General features: G+C 44.3%; 1 protein-coding gene across 2 annotated transcripts; it reads left to right on the top strand.

Annotated features, from left to right (window-relative positions):
• The first annotated feature begins 3,659 nt into the window (after positions 1-3,659).
• CARTPT (CART prepropeptide) lies at positions 3,660-7,302 on the top strand. 2 transcript variants are annotated; one of them, XR_008315908.1, is made up of 4 exons: positions 3,724-3,867; positions 4,248-4,331; positions 5,244-5,412; positions 5,741-7,302. XR_008315908.1 is itself a non-coding variant. In XM_053294885.1 (3 exons), exons 1-3 carry the CDS (start codon positions 3,724-3,726, stop codon positions 5,349-5,351), a joined length of 336 nt encoding a protein of 111 aa, XP_053150860.1. In that variant the 5' UTR covers positions 3,660-3,723; the 3' UTR covers positions 5,352-7,302. The 2 variants fall into 2 exon arrangements, 1 of the variants encoding a protein (XP_053150860.1); XM_053294885.1 differs by having other exon boundaries at positions 3,660-3,867; positions 5,244-7,302.
• The last annotated feature ends 10,124 nt before the right edge of the window (positions 7,303-17,426 follow it).

Here is a 17,426-nt window from a genome sequence, read left to right as displayed (position 1 = left end):
ACGTTGAAGTGTTACATCTATAGTAAGATTTAACAATGATCACTTAGTGAAGCCAGTCCAGTCTGCATTGACCTCTCTCATGTGTAGCTAGGCGGCCACTATTGTCTCTAAAATGGATGAATCCCTCCTCACACCTGGCTATTTGCTTTCTACAGCATGCAGTGAATAAAGATTCATAGACCCACTTGGTTTTTCTTCTCTTGAAGCATACTGTGGGTTCAGATCACAGTCCTACCTGAAACCTGTCTCCTATTGCACATCCCTGGGTGGGGCAGGGGGATCTTTTCAAAATTTCTGCTTTTAAAAAAATCCTGAAGTACATCCCTTAACCAGTCAACCCTTCCTTCTGCATACCTCTCCAGTTCCTAGCTTGATTGGTGTTGTAAGGGTTCAGTAACTGCATCAACACTGACTCACTGGGAAATATCAAGGAGAATGCTATAGAGTGTGAATTGAATCAAATGCCGTGCTGGTCTCACTGTTCCTACAATTTGATGCCATTTTAACAGGTAAATATCTATGGCATATTATAGAATGGATGTATTTGAGGATTATGTCTACTACATAGTTTATAGGGGGAAATATGTGTATTTAAAATATCCTCTGCGTCAAGTTTGGTGCCAGTATCTCCTTTCATTTTTGCATGTAATAGGAGAAATGTTAGACTAGGGCCTATGGTAATCATGCCTGCTGTTCTCTCTGGCAGCTGCAGAATGTGGAATATAAATATATGACCAATATGGTCTCATTTACTTATTTGTTGCTCTGAAAATGTTTTCAGAGCAATAGAAACTTATCCTCACCAATCTTCTGGCCTCACTTCTTCTTTGCTAACTGGGAAAAGAAGCACCTTTTTAACATGGTGATTCTCTATATTTAGCAGGGAGAGAGTAACTGGCCCTGTCCACCCCCAGCACAGTATCCTTCCAGTGACTGTTGCTGGTATCTATCTTATGTTTCTTTTTTAGATTGTGAGCCCTTTGGGGACATGGATCTACTTATCTATTATATTAATTCTCGTAGACGTGCCTCTGTGGGGATGTGTCCTGGCAACACAGCGGATTGGCTGGGCAGCGGAGATGCCGGATTGGCTGGTTGGCTGCGTAGGGAAGTGGCCATTTGGGGAGGAAAAGAAAGGAAGGAAAGCGGGCAAGTGGAGAGGAGAACTGAATGGACTGGGGCAGAAGGGAGGGGAGAGAAAGCGGGGGAGCCTGGCTGGGCAGAGACAAACAGTTGGCCGCTTTGGAAGATGCTCTCTAGAGGGAGGGCTGCAGGAAGGAGCTGGCTGAACGCTTGGCGGCCCGACACCAGGGACTGGAGGAAGGAGGATGCGGCAACGGCCAGCAGGGAAAACACAAGCAGGATAAAAAGCGGAGGCGGGGGGGGGAGCACGAATGAGAGAGAGAAAAAGAGAGGTGGAAATGGAGGAGGGAGCAAGCTGGGGCAGAAGGATTGGGGGGGAGGGGACTGAGGCAGAAGGCTTGGGGGGAGGGGAGTAGGAGAATTGGCCAGCCCACGCTGGCAGGCCTGGCCTGGCGACTGGTGGTGGCCGCAGACTCTAGCGATTAAGAGAGGCAGGTGGCGGGGGAGACAGAGTGAGCGAGAGAGGCGCGCGGAGGGGGAGAGACAGCGTGAGCGAGAGAGGCGTGCGGGGGGGAGAGACAGCGTGAGCGAGAGAGGCGCACGGGGGGAGAGACAGTGCGAGCGAGAGAGGCGCGCGGGAGAGCGACAGCGCGAGCGAGAGAGGCGCATGGGGGAGGCGCGCGGGGGAGCGACAGCGCGAGTGAGAGAGGTGCGCGGGGGAGCGACAGCACAAGCGAGAGAGGCGCGCGGGGGAGAGACAGCGCGCGGGGGAGAGGCGCGCGGGGGAGAGACAGCGCGAGCAAGAGAGGTACGGGGGAGAGACAGAGTGAGCGAGAGAGGCGCGGGGGGAGACAGAGTGAGCGAGAGAGGCAGTGTGGGGGGGCAGAGCGAGCAAGAGAGCTGTTGTGGGGGGGACAGAGCGAGTGAGAGAGCTGTGGGAGGACCAGCCAAACAAATTCTCCCAACTAACCCCAAAAAGGAAGTGAACTACCGCACAGATGCTCTGTGCGGGTTCAGCTAGTAATTAATTAATTCTCTATGTAAACTGCTTTGAACATTTTGGTTGAAAAGCAGTATATAAATATTTATTGATGTTGTTTGGTTCCTTCGGGTGGAATAAGTTCAAATGTTAGCTTTGATATCTGTTTTGTGTGTCCCCCCCGCATAGTTGATGCCCACAGTGTGCTAGTTAATTTTTCAAGTTCTGCATTGAGAAGGGGCCACAGCTCAGTGGTAGAAGAGCACATGCTCTGTATGCAGAAGATCCTAGGTTCAATCCTTGGTATCTCCAGATGAGTCTGTCTGAGACAGCCATTGCCTGTTAGTGTGACAATACCAGCCTTGGTGGACCAATGGCCAAGTTCAGTATAAGACAGCTTCATATGTCCATATGCGCTATATGTGTTGCAAAGAATTGTTACTTTCACCACCAGTGTCAGCAACTAAGATGGAGGGGAAAGGTGGCACATGATTTGGATGAACCACATACTATTTATTTATTTATTTATTTATTTATTTATTTATTTAAACTTTTATACCGCCCTTCCAAAAGGCTCAGGGCAGTTTACATTAAAACACCATTAAAATCAATTAATAATTAGAACAAAAATTATAAAGCATAAAAATAATTAACAATTAAAAACATTGTAAAACAACAATTAAATAATCAGAAGAATTTAAAAACAAGTTTTTAAAAGCTGAGAAAGCCTGGTTGAAGAGATGTGTTTTCAGGTGTTTTTTGAAAAATGCCAGAGATGGGGAGGATCATATCCCAGCAGGGAGTGCATTCCACAATCTCAGGGCAGCAGCCGAGAAGGCCTGTCTCTGTGTAGCCACCAAAGGAGTTGGTAACACGGTAAAGTCTATCATGTGAAATGCAAGACAACTGACATCCTGGAGTTGCTGGAGATGCCTGATAAAACTCAAAAGCACTCTGCTCTTCCTTCTGGAGGAATTAAGACTGTATTAAACAAGTCTTTGTGTTTACTTGATACTTTTGTGGTATTTAGTCATGTGTTGAAACAGAAATATGCTTGTGGTTCATTGTACAACATGTTTATATGTTTGTGATACTTTATACATGTACATCAGTATAGTTTTATAATAAACAGATGCTATAGCCATTCTTTATACTGTATATTGGGTCTCTTTATTGCTGGTTCGTTCTGTTCATTAGCCAGCTTCCCCAGATTTCTGAGGGGGAAGTTGCTGCAGGGGTTGGGTGAGGGTGCTGGGTATAACTATGCAGGCACCAGCTCCAGCCAAGCACTTTCTTATATTATTCCTTATGGGTACTATTTGGTAATCTTTTAAGTGACTATCAGGTGGCTTCCAACTATGCACAAAGAAAGATGGTTCAAACTCATGTTGAGGAGTGCATTCCATTATGACTGCATGGCAAGTCAAAACATATTACCAGTTCTCCATTTCACTTCGTCTTTCGCACTGCATCTTCTGCTTGTTCCTGTCTGCCCTGAAATAAATTGAGATAATTGCCCAACTCATCTGAGGTTCCGTGGCAGTCACCGCGCACTCACCCACCCCACGCCCCGACTGACGTATGGCAGAAGCTGTGTCAATAGGTGACTTCAGTCAGCTGTATAAAGGCGGCTCTGAGAGCCAGAACTGCGCTTCAGCACCATGGAGAGCTCCCGACTGCTCGCTTTTCTGGGAGCCGTTTTAGTGCTTCTGTTGGGAGTCAACGGGCAGGAAGAGACTCAGCTCCAGCCGCGAGCCTTGGACCTCTACTCCACCATGGAGGACACGTCCCACGAAAAGGAGCTGGTAGGTCCTAGGGCGGGAAATGGGAAACTGTGCCTGGGGCAGTGTGGATTGAGATCCTGCTGGGATATCTCTCCGTCCGTCCGTTGGTCATTTGTAAAGTGCCTGGCTAGACGATCTTTCCCCTTTGCATTGTAAGGACAGCGGTCTCAGGAAAACTTCGTGTAGGAAGAGGAACTGGGTATGAGGGAAAGTTAGAGCAGAAGCTCAAAAGGTTGGCGAGAGCTAAGCGAGGACATCAGGGCTACTTTCTCGTACCTAGCCTTCCTGGTTAGCCATGGAAGCGCCTTGTTTTCGGTTCCCCACTCCCCCCGCTTCCGCCCGCCTATGCCTTTGCATAGACAGCTCGGGATATTGCTGAGGGAAGGTTTGTGTGTTTGCAGATCGAAGCGCTGCAGGAGGTCCTGGAGAAACTGAAAAGCAAAAGGCTCCCGCTTTACGAGAAGAAGTATGGCCAAGTCCCCATGGTGAGTGACTTCGGATCTCATCCTGAAAAAGACAAAAGGACAGTTAGTAGAGCGTTTCTTGGAGCGGAACTAGGCTGGAGCTGAGGAGAAAGTCTAGATGGTCTGAAAGCGGAGCAATTCCCCAGACAGCACAACAGCCAACTGAATGGCCCCGACTATGATGCAAATATGGAGGAAACCCAGAGAATAATTTTTACAGTGAAATAATCGATTTGCCCCTCCTTCCCTCTCTTCATAGCTAGCCACGCTTTATTTTCTTCTACGGAAAGAATAATTCCATCTGTCCCGTTATCTGTTCCTTCCATCCTGATGAATCTATTATTTAGTGTTCTTTGTATTCAAATTCAGTGTGCTTTGTATTCCCATCAATGAGAACCTGATTTCAACAGCAGACTAGAATCTCCCACCCCACTCTTCTTAGTTTTTGTTTGTTTGTTTGTTTGACCTTTTCCCCAGGCAGATGGATTTCTTGTTAACTTTGGAATCTATACTCCCCCACCAGCTGAAACAGTTTAGGTGATGGAGAAGAATTTTAGTAAGGTTTAAATGTCATCAAGATTTAAAATTTAAATTTTTGATATTTGAGTAAATGTCCATATGGTTGGAACTTGAGGTTTTTCATCTGTTTGTATTTAAAGTTTGGCAGCAAGATCTCTTGCTTAAGAAGACAGCTTATTAAATACAAATATTCCAGGTGTCCGTTCATGAACAATAACTGTTTCTAGAATGTATACCTGTGAGCTTGGAATAATGACATATTTATTTAAATCTTCAGACATTTAAATTTAAAAGTGAAAATACCTAATTTTTCAGGGAGGGAAATAACGAATTGTATTGTTGCAAAATTTTGTTTGTGCTCAAGCTCTGATCCTGCACGGTTTCCTTTGTCTAACTGCTGTTTACTCTCAATAGTGTGATGCTGGAGAACAATGTGCTGTGAGAAAGGGAGCTCGGATTGGAAAACTCTGTGACTGTCCCAGAGGAACATCTTGTAATACTTTTCTGCTGAAGTGTTTGTAAAGAAATACTCCTTCCCCCAACCATGGAGAGCAGAGGAGGATCCAGATGCCTTGCTTGAAAAGTAATACCTGTAATACCTAGGGAGGGTGGGGTAAAGAATGATATCCAACAGTCTGTCACAAAAGGGGAAAAAACAAAACAGTTATAAGGTCTAACTCTTGCCAGTGTACCACCTTTTAGGATGTCTGCCATTTGCTGTACTACTACTATTTCTTTTTCATCTTGCAATTTAATTTTGTTTCTCTCCTCCCATCCTCTCTTTTTCAATGCAAATGTATCTCTGTGTAAAGATACTGAACTGGATTTTTGAAAATTGTATTTTTGTATGTGGAAGGTCCTAATGAATTAGAACTAGAGAGCATTTATTAATCCATCTACCTTATTTGCAGAAAATGAGCTTGGAGAAAGCAAGGACAAGCAGAAAGGTACAGCAAAGAAACAATACAGTAGATGAAGTTCTTAATATGTTTTTCCCCCATTAAAGTACATTGACTGTTTCAGCTTGTATATCAATTGTAAGTAAAACAGTGGCACCATTCCAAAACATTCAGTTGGCCAACTCTTCTGGCTGAGTTTGGTCGAACCCTCACCCCAGTGCCTGCATGTTCCTCTTTGGACAACCAATTTCTTGAATAAATAGTGATGGGAGCCACTTACATACTCCATAATAGGAGTCTTGGAAACTAAGATGCAAATAGAAACTGGAGGCACCCTTTTCTTTCAAAATTTGCAGTGGATTGGCCCATGGTGGTGCCACTTAAAAGAACAATTTTATGTAATATATAGTCAGTAATCATACATGTTTCAAGATGATGGCGAGATTGTAAAAAAACAGGATGTATCATTGGTATTAATCACTCACATCCACCATTCACATGTGATTGGCACTTTCCTTCATGTTTGATGCTTGGTTAATAAGTGCATGTAATGTTAAAAGAATCCTTCATTGGCCCTGGATTGCGTTGATATGGAACAAGTTTCTGAAATTGGAGATAATGGTAAGATGTGTATTTAAAAGGGATTTGCCTAATTAGGTTTCTGATGAGCCATACAGTTTTATCAGAAGGCAAGAGAGAGAAATTTTGTTAGCCTCTGCATAAACTTCAGTTGTTGCACCTTCTTTTAGGTGGTGAAAAAGACACAAGTATTCAAGTATTACACAAACCTTCTTCAAATCAGCAAAAACATTAATACTTTCACTAATTGTTTTCTTAGTCAAAAGTATTGCTATGGATGTATCTTTGGGCATGTCTACATGGGGTTGATTGTGCAATCCAACACATTCATTCAACATAGCTAATTACAGGAAAACACATAGCAATTACATTAATTGGTGCATCTTACTAAGACTTGGTAAGAGATTCACCAAAATCCGACCAGGAAAGTCAGAAAATGTAAGATGCTTGTATGACAGATGGAGAAGTTGTGAAATCAATGTGAGCACCACAACCCACCCCAAAATATTGCACAAAATCCTGTGTAATATAGAAACCACCTCCGTTTTTAGGTATTACTTCATAAACATTTATTATAGCATTTAGGAACTGAGCCTGCAGCATGTGGCATACGTTCTATCCTAGCAAAAGTTACACTCTACACCAGTTTATACAGACAATGATAAATAGTGGATATGTGATCATGCTATGGAGAGCAAAGTCAAACTGATTCAGCATATACAACAGTTCGGATATCAATATGAATGTTTTGTAAAGATAACTGAAAATATTTTGTGTGGAGGGTTGGTGGTAGCTATTGCCGAAGCGTTCAGGTTCAAGAACTGGGAGAATGGGTCCATAATGGAAGACTCTAATGATTTAAAAGCACATGCAACAGATTTTTTGTTTTTCTGTAACAAACAATGTACAGCTCATACATGTAGATGTTTTTCAATAACGTCCCGTGGTGTTTTAATTTTTTATGTCATTGTTAATAAAATTATTGTTACAAGGCCCATGTTTAGTGTAGTTATGTTTCTTGTTCGAAGAACACAAAATATTTGAGGAGGATTCTAACCTATTCAGATGTGATGTTGCCTGTGCATTCTGGTATCTGCACACAATCACATGCTTTTGCGTGAATGACTGTACATGCACACATTTTAAAAGTGAGCTTGCAGAGTTCAGATACGAAGTGTGCAGCTGTATGTGTGTTGAACATAATGCATGAATAACTTACATGTGTACTGATCTGTACCTTCATGCATTGTACAGATTGTATGTGCATTGAGTATAACATGTGAATATGGCTTGTGTTTCAGGTATTTTGGGTCAGATATTTTCAGATTTCCTTCATCAGTGTAAATATTTGAATGCATGAGTTTGTAAAGAGCAACGGTGAAACTTTAGGAAAGAATAAGGTTGTTCACATGACCTTTATGTGGAGTGGGGAGGGGGTGGCAGGATCAAATCTACTTTCCCCCCAGACAATGTTCCTTCTTCTGTGGGATGGGTGGATCGTGCACCCACATGAGTTGTGCTGCTCTCAGCAGTGCAGAGTTTGGGAGGCTGGGTGAACGCAGCCCAGCCTCCAGATATCTCTCAATGCACTGCACGAGGAGCATGGTGCACTGGGGGATTCTCCTGCAAGCTGGGCACTCTAGGCACTTGGCTCTGTGTCTGCACAGGCTGCCGCATGCACACTCAAACTCTTTTACCTGGGTAAAACCTTGGGGAGGGGGGAACCCAGGCTACCTAGCAGGGCAGCACCAGGATTGTCCTTGACCCCGGTGCTTCACATGAGCAGCCCTACCCAGGTAGGGCTGCACAAGAATGGGTAGGGCTGCTTGTATGGCCTTAATGTATCAGCAGGGCAGTTACAGTATGAGAGCAGTCTTCAAATACCTGAAGGACTGTCAGAGAGAAGAAAGAGCAGATTTGTTCTCCATTGCTCCTGAGGGCTGGGCTAGAACCAATGGAATGAAATCACAAGGCAGCAGACATTAGGCTAAACATTAGGAAGCATCTCCTAACTGTAAAAGGGCTATTTGACAGTGGAATAGCCTGTCTTCTGCAGTGATAGGTTCTCCTTCATGGGAGGTTTTCCGAGGCTGGACAGTCATCTGTCAGGGATGCTATAGGAGATCCCTGCATTGAGCAGGGGGTTGCTCTAGAACAGGGATTCTCAATTTTGGGTCCCCAGATGTTATTGGACTTCAACTCCCATAATCCCCAGCCGCAGTGGCCTTTGGTTGGGGATTATGGGAGTCCAATAACATCTGGGGACCCAACATTGAGAATCCCTGCTCTAGAAGACCTTCATGGTCCTGACATTCTATCATTTTATGCATTTGACCAGGTTGGTTAGGAATTTGAAGGACTGTTGGTGCTGTTGCTTGAATGCAGATTGTTAGCAAATCCAACCTGATGCTTTATCACCTACAGTCACCACATTTTAGAAGCTAAGGGACATGTGGGACTAGCCCAAATGCATAGATAGTGAAGCAGATACTTGGGATATATGGAAGTCTTATTAGGGACACCAAGGAAGCAGTGTATGATATCATATCATACCATATCAGAGTGTATGATGCAGGAACAGGCATGCCTTCAGAGCCCATGCAATATCACAAATGACAAGGTGGCACAACTCTGGTGTTGTGCACCATTGCAAATGATCCAGAGTTGCACTCCCACATCCTTTGTGATCATTACAAGAACTTAAGGGCACACTTCTCAGATGTCTTGAGCTGCCCCTGGGGACACTGTGGTACTATGGTATGTGTCACATACATTAGCTGCCATTCTGGCATCCAAGACCACAAGCAACCCTGCTATACTGGCAGCTCAGAGGGTTCACTTGCCTTCATCCTCCTGACCCTGTAGCTCATAAATGGTAAGTGAGCTCTTCTAATACCACACACACAAGATCATATTCTTGAACTCTGCTTTAATTAATTCATTAATGCTGGCGCAGGATACTATTCCCAGTAAAGAGAATAAGAATATATTTGCCTCTGAAGAAGAGTGAAATGTGTGAGATTGGCCACCCCCCCAAAAAAGGATTACACATAAATAAACAGCATAGCTTCTAGTCTAACATTTTAACTGACTTACTGTTATATACATAAATTTTTCTTACACATATCTGTACTTGGCTGTTTGTGTGTGAGCTAGTAAATGTGTGTCTGGCCATTTACAAAATGGGGGACAGGAAAGAACTTAGACCATCCTTAAGAAATGCTCTCATGTTTTTTCAGAACTTACACCAGTCTAACTGCCATGACTTCTCACCAAACAATCCTGTAAACTATACTTTTGGTGGGGTGTGCTGAGAATTCCTAGTCAGTTGATTAGTTTTTTAGATATACATCCCAGTCCAGTAGTGTAGCCAGTCTTGGATGAGGGAGACAAATGTCCCTGAGCCTGTGGTGTCCAGAGGCCACCAGCATGCTCCCTCAAGGCATGACTTCACTCCCCGCCCCCGGGGCTGGCAAACAAAGCACTTGCTGACTGAGAGAGATGGATGTGTAGCCCCTCGCCCTTTCCCAGCTAGTCAGCCAGCCAGCCAGTGCTTTGTTCACCAGCCGGATGCTTTCTTTCTCTCGCTCACTCCAAGCGAGGGACTGAAAAGAAGCACCCAGGCAGGCATGGAGCCTCCCTGCCTTTGCAAGCAGTGCTGGTGGAATTTAAAGGGAAGCACTGAATGCACCTGTTGCTTAGACAGGCAGCTTACTGCATAGTGTGTGACCCATATGTGAGCCATTAAATGCTGGCACCTTGTCATGCTGGATGTAGGGGTGGTCTGCAGTGCTCCATTTAACAAGGATTCCCAGATGTTGTTGACTACAACTTCCATAATCCCCAAGCAAAAGCCATTACAGCTGAGGATTCTGGGAGTTGTAGTCAACATCTGGGAATCCCTGCTAGAGGGAAGACTGGTTGTCTGACAGACTGCCACCATTTCAGAGGCTTTTGTGAACCACACAGATATAGGTGTCTCTTCTTAGGGCATAGGGAAACTAGTACTAGGCTGACTTGGAAGTTCTTTGCTTCCGGCTACCATACCGCACAAGTGTCTGTTAGCCCAGCAACACTGCATGGATGCAAACTGTGCAAACACAAACATTGTGCAAATGATGCTACACAAGTGTAAGCCCATTTCCAATGGGCTCACTCTTGCATAACATCGTTTGCACTATTTGCATGTATGCAATGGTACAAGGCTGACGTTTCCTTGCGTGTTGATGATGAGTTGGTGGCAACTGCGTGTTGATGATGAGCTGGTGGCAACTGCAGATGAACCTCTCCTGATGATCTCAATGGGTGGTCCGATTCATAACATGGGATATGCTTCTCCTCCACCCTCAATACAGTACTGCGTACACAATGTGGGTTGGCCACCATTGTCCTACCCAGTTTGTGGATAGCACACGATCACTTCACCCTCCTCCTACCTCAATTGTTGCTGACACATGACTGTTTCTCAGGAGCACATGCAGGGCTTGAGACCTGACCGGATGCTCCTTCTATCCAGTTGCTGTTCATGAGATCAAGAGTACTGCATGACAAAAAGACAGGGTTTTTTGAGAGACAATTTTTTTGAAAAGACAGGTTTGTGTTCGTGGGTGGTGGCTGTTACCACATTGGCTTTAAAAGAGCTACAGAAGCACAACAGCACAGCCTAGAATGAACTAGTTTTGCTAGAGAACAATTTTATGAATGCTTATTAGGGGAAAATATGAACAAGCCACAGGTCTTTTTAAAAGACAGATGCTTGCTTGATGGTTGTGAGTATTGCTCTAATAATTCCAGTTATTCAAATACAGGGTTCAGGTTTCACAGCAGTTCACTCAAGTTGGTGTGGTACAGAATATTATAATTTATTGACCTCAAAAGAGCATGAGGGATGACTTTATCACAGTACCCAGCATATTTTAATAAAAGGCATGTCAGAAAGACTTAGGAAATAATAAAAACAAATCAAAGCCTTAACATATGAGTGCACACACTTAGTTAAGGGAGGAAACAGCAGGAAAAGTGGCAGTTTTTATCAAGAATACTGAAGTAGGACCCCTATTAAACAGTTTGCAACTCTGGTCTGAAATACTTTGGCCCAAAGTGTGTATGGGCAGTTTGTATAAGCGGCCTGAAAAGCCATGCAGCCCAACTGGCCTTTCATCCCATTAAGTCAACTGATATTTCCAACCCTGCCAGTAGTATTTGTGTATAGGTACAATACTATTTATTTTGATGGGTTAATTAATTAACTGGTTCAACGTACACACTTTATTAACCCCAACATTAATCAGCTGAAATACTGGGAAGCTATATTTACTAAACTAAAGCAATACAATGGAAAATAACACCAGTATTAAAAATATAAATCTGAAATAATTATATGCCACATATAACGTGTGCCTGGAATAAAGTCTTCCCCAGCCACACAGTTTCTTGACAGTGACAAGGTGTGTACTGAACTCCCTCCCCTGCAGTTTCTGCTGTATCTTTTTCTGTAAGGAGGCCATGCTGTCATCCAACACAATGACACAGGCTGTGGTGAGACATCATCGGATGATTTAAGCCTTTAATAGTTCATTCAATCTAGCCTTTGCAGACGCCTTGCGTCAATAAGCTAATGGGTACCAACATGCCCCAGAATAATAAGCAAGTGTGACAATAGCATCTTGAAGTGGGAGGGGAAGTGGACTGCCCAGCGTCCTTTGGAATAACGATTCCATGAAGACATTGCAAATTGCACATGTTCCGCTATCATAGTGCAGGATATCTGTGAGAACTCTTTGGGCAGCTTCAGATACACGTTTACCACACTAAAACCAACAGTTCTTTGTATGTGTGTGCTACTCTGCAGCAGGCATTAAAAAAACAACAATCGATGTAAGTAGAAATACCAGAAGCCTTGCAGGGAAGAAGACACCTTAACATCTGCTTCCCGGAGATGGCTGCTGCCCAGTGATGAAAGCCTGTTTTGCTGTCATCTGCTGCTGCCAGCTTGTGTGCCCCCTAACTCATGGGGCTGTGGCTGCTGCCCTGTGGGTAAGTCTGTGCTAGATCGGGGTCAGGGGGAGTGAGTCAGTGGTTCCTGAGGGCTATCTGCACAGATTAGCCATCTTTCTGGGCTTATAAAGTGATGCTGTCACCGGAGGGGTGACACCAAAGGGGGTTACCCCTTTGGGTGAGCCACTTTGGGGGACGGTGAGGGCCAGGTGGTATTATTTTGGCTTCTGTTGTTTTTAGGTGCTGGGTTTTTCAGATGTGTCTTGGTTAGTCTGGGGATGGGGAGACAGGGGGCATGTCCACTGACTATGGGGTGGCTATTCCAGTGGTGGTGAGGAATAGAAGAAGTAAAGTTGACAGGTCAGTGAGTCATTACAGGGGAAGGGAAGTCAGAAATTTATTAGCTGTTTCCCCTTTCAGCTCTTTGACCTTGGGGAGCAATGCCAACCTCCCACAAACCCTCACCTTGCTTCTCTGTAATGCCAGGTCTGTAAAGAATAAGTCTGAAACCATCCATGATTTGATTCTGGATAAAGGGGCAGGCCTGGTATGTATTACAGAGACTTGATTGGGGAAGGCTGGTGGACCAGTCTGGTCCCACCTTCTTCATCCAGGGTACTCTGTTGAAGAGCAGGTGCAGGGACGTGGGTGGGGAGGTGGAATGATTGCAGTCTTTAAGAATAACCTCTCCCTGACCAGGATCCCCGTTGAAGTGTCTGACCATATTGAATGTGTGTACCTAAGTTTGGAGACCAGGGATAAACTGGGACTTCTGTTGGTGTACCGATTGCCCTGCTGCCCAATGGAGTCCCTAACTGAGCTGATGGACTGGGTCTCAGGTTTGGTATTGGAGTCCCCCAGGCTCGTGGTGTTAGGGTACTTCAGTGTCCACTTTGGGACCAATTTGTCCAGGGCAGCTCAGGAGTTCATAGCAGCCATGACAACTAGGGGCCTATCCCAAGGGGTCTCAGGACCGACACATGTTACTGATCAGACTCTTGATCTAGTCTTTTTCTCTGATCAGGGTGATGTTCCATGGGTAGGGAGTCCTGTGATTTCCCCATTGTCATGGATGGACATCATCTGGTCAAGGTTGGACTTACAGTCACACCCCACCTTTGCAGGGGTGAGGGGCCCATTAGGATGGTTCGCCTGAGAAGGTTATTGGATCCAGTAGGGTTCCAAGAAGCCTTGGAGTGTTTTAGTGCTGGCTCTGCAGGTGATCCTGTTGATGCACTGGTGGAGAATTGGAATAGCAAACTCACCAGAGCAGCAGAAATGATCACTTCTAAGTGTCCTCTCCAGCCCGCTTCAAAATTGGCCCCTTGGTATACAGAAGAACTAAGGGGGCTGAAGTAGTGAGGTAGACGACTGGAACACAAGTAGAGGAAGACTCAACTCAAATCCAACAGATTACAACATAGAGTACATTTGAAGATCTATGCTCTGGCAATATGGGCAGCAAAGAACATATTCTTTTCAGCCTGTATTGTGTCTGCAAGTTCACATCCAGTGGAGTTGTTCAAAGAGGGCTAGGAAGTGCCCCTCCTCCATTGAATCAGAACTTGGAACCATTTATTACCTGCTGTGATGTGTTTAATGAGTGTTTTGTAGATAAAATCTCTCATATTCAGTACGACTTAGATTTAGACCCCACAATTACTGAAGTGTCTGAATTGGAGGTGTCCAGCAACTTCTCTTTTGTGGTCAGGCTGGATCAGTTCCAGTTTGTGACTCGTGAGGATGTAGACAAGCTGATTGCAACAGTGCGGCCTACCACCTCGTGACCCTTGCCCGACATGGCTTATACTATCTAGCAGGAAAGTTGTTGTAGAAGGCCTAGTAGAGATCATAAATGCTTCTCTGAGGGAGCGCGGGATGTCTCCTTGCCTTAAGGAGGCAATTATTAGACCTCTTTTGAAGAAGTCTGTGTTGCATCTCTCGGAGTTAAGCAACTATAGGCCTGTCTCCAACCTTCCATGGTTGGGCAAGGTAATTGAGAAGGTGGTGGCCTCCCAACACCAGATGGTCTTGGATGGAACTGATTATCTAGCTCACTGAGGGAGTAGATGACAAGATTGCTCCAAAGCGTCTTCTCCAACCTGCTTCAAAATTGGCCTCTTGGTATACGGAAGAACTACAGGGTCTGAAGCGGCAAGGTAGAAGACTGGAGCGCAAGTGGAGAAAGACTCAGCTTGAATCCAACAGGTTGCAACATAGAGCTCATTTGAAGACCTATGTTCAGGCAATACGTGCAGCAAAGAAGCTATTCTTTTCTACCTATATTGCTTCTGCAAGTTCATGTCTGGAGGAGTTGTTCAGGGTTGTGAGAGGGCTTGTATTTGTCCCTCCTCCCTTGAATCAGAATCTGGAACCATTGATTATCCTCCGTGATGTGTTTAATGAATTATTTGTGGGGGGAAACTCTCGTATTCGGGCCGACTTAGATTCTATCTCCACAATTACTTTAGTGTCTGATGTGGAGGTGTCCAGCAACTCCTCTCATGTGGTTAGGTTGGATCAGTTCCAGTTTGTGACTCCTGAGGATGTGGACTAGCTGATTGGAATGGTGCGGCCTATCACCTGTTCTCTTGACCCTTGCCCGACATGGCTTATACTATCTGGCAGGGGGGTTTATTTATTTATTATTTATTATTAGTTATTAAAACATTTTTATACCACCCAAAACGTACGTCTCTGGGTGGTTTACAACAACAACAACAACAACAAATAAAAATAAAACATCCGTTAAGACAAAAATGGTGGGGGGACACACACACACACACACATTACAACAATTTAAAAATTTAAAATAATACTTTAAAGCAGCATTAAAACCAATTAAAACAACATTAATTAAAAGCCTGGGTGAAGAGATGAGTTGTTGTAGAAGGCCAGGTAGAGATTATAAATGTGTCTCTGAGGGAAGATAGGGTGCCTCCTTGTCTTAAGGAGGCGATTATTAGACCACTTCTGAAGAAGTCTGCCTGGGATCCCTTACAGCTGAGTAACTACAGGCCTGTCTCCAACTTTACGTGGCTGGGCAAGGTAACTGAGAGGGTGGTGGCCTCCCAGCTCCAGACAGTCTTGGAAGAAACTGATTATCTTGACCCATTTCAAACTGGCTTTCGAGCTGGCTATGGTGTGGAGATTGCCTTGGTCGGCCTGATGGATTATCTCCAACTGGGAATTGACAGAGGAAGTGTGACTCTGTTGGTCCTTTTGGACCTCTCGGTGGCTTTTGATACTATCGACCATAGTATTCTTCTGTAGCAACTGAGGGGGTTGTGGGGTGGGAGGCACTGCTTTGCAGTGGTTCCACTCCTACCTCACGGACATATTCCAGATGGTGTCCCTCAAGGACTGTTGTTCTTCAAAATCTGAATTTCGGTATGGTGTCCCTCAGGGCTCCGTATTGTCTCTGATGTTGTTTAATATCTACATGAAACCACTGGGAGAGATCATAAGGAGTTTTGGTGCAGGGTGTTATCAGTATGCTGATGACACCCAAAATCTTTTTCTCCATGTCAACGTCATTAGGAGAAGGCATAACCTCCCTAAATGCCTGCATGGAGGTGGCACATCTTGTGTCAGGGAATTCCACAAGTTGATTCTGAGCTGTGTGAAAAAGTACTTCCGTATGTTGGACCTAAATTTCTTGGCAATCAATTTCATGGGATGAACCCTGGTTCTACTGTTATGTGTGATAGAGAGAAATTTCTCTCTATCCCCTTTCTCTACACCATGCATGATTTTATAGAACTCTATCATGTCTCCCCACAGTAATCTTTTTTCTAAACTAAAAAGCCGCAGGTGTTGTAGCCTTGCTGCATAAGGTGCTCTAGGCGTGAAACAGGTTATAACCTATAAAGCCCTAAATAGCTTGGGCCCTCGGTATTTAAGAGAACCACACCACCCATTGAGATCATCAGGAGAGGTTAATCTGCAGTTGCCACCAGCTTGTCTGGCTACTTCTCCATTGCTGCCCTGAGGCTTTGGAACACGCTTCCTACTGAAACAAGAGCCTCCCCATCTCTTACAACTTTTAAAAAGGCCGTCAAGACACATTTGTTCACCCAGGCTTTTGATTAGATACTGTTTTAATAGTTTGATGGTTTTTAATAATTTAAAAACTATTAACTATTAAAACTATTAATGATTAACACTATTTTAACGTTGTTTTAAATTTGAAATTGTTGTACTGTTTTAACCTTTTTATTTGTTGTTGTTTTTTATTGCATTGTTGTAAACTGCCCAGAGACTTGCATTTTAGGTGGTATACAAATATGTTAATAAATTTTTAAAAAGATAAATAGATAATTTTTAAAAAAAGGTTATTGCACTTACTGGCTGACATACCCCACAAGTCTCTATCAGCCTAGAAACTAAGCATTTGTGCAGCTGCACCAGACCATTCAATTGTCCAAATGTGGTTGCACGATAGAAGGCCATTATTTCCAATGGCTCTTTATTGCGGAATTGTGTTTGCACAATTTAGTCCTCTTGCGCAACTGCACAAACACTCCATTTCTAAGGAGATGGAAACTTGAGCAGTATGTCAGCCACCAGCTGATATCCTGACTAAATTCCTCAGTAGTACTACTAAGGGAGTAGTCTAAAAGGGCTACTAAATTTCAGTAGGACTTCCCATAGTCCAGGGGCTCTCAAACGTGGGCCCCCAGATGTTGTTGGACTATAATTTCCATCGTCGCCAGCCACAATGGCCTTTTATGTCTGAACCTCTTATGTTCATGAACCTCTGGTTCATTCAAGCCCATCTCTTTGCCATAGGGCAAGGCAGCTCAAGGTAGACTGGAATAGAATCCAGGGCCTCACTGGGAGGTCCAGCCAGGGGATGCACCTCTCACTCAACTCAGCTACTTCCAACAAACTGAGATACGTGATCATCTGCTACACCAATTTCAGGTTCGCTCCATATCCCAGACTGGGGGAACCTTAGGTTTCTTGTTATGTGTCAACCCGCTCAACGATTGTCTTGCCTAAAACTACCTAACGGGTTCATGGCTGAGGTGGCATGTAATGTTTGTAGCTCAGTCTCTTCTTACACAATCCTCTGCACTTAAGTCCCATTCTGTCAAATGTGGCTTTCTCCCAGGTAAGT

This window comes from Hemicordylus capensis, chromosome 2, assembly GCF_027244095.1.
Source record: "Hemicordylus capensis ecotype Gifberg chromosome 2, rHemCap1.1.pri, whole genome shotgun sequence".
NCBI lineage: Eukaryota > Metazoa > Chordata > Lepidosauria > Squamata > Cordylidae > Hemicordylus > Hemicordylus capensis.
This window is presented reverse-complemented; position numbering and strand designations above follow the sequence as displayed.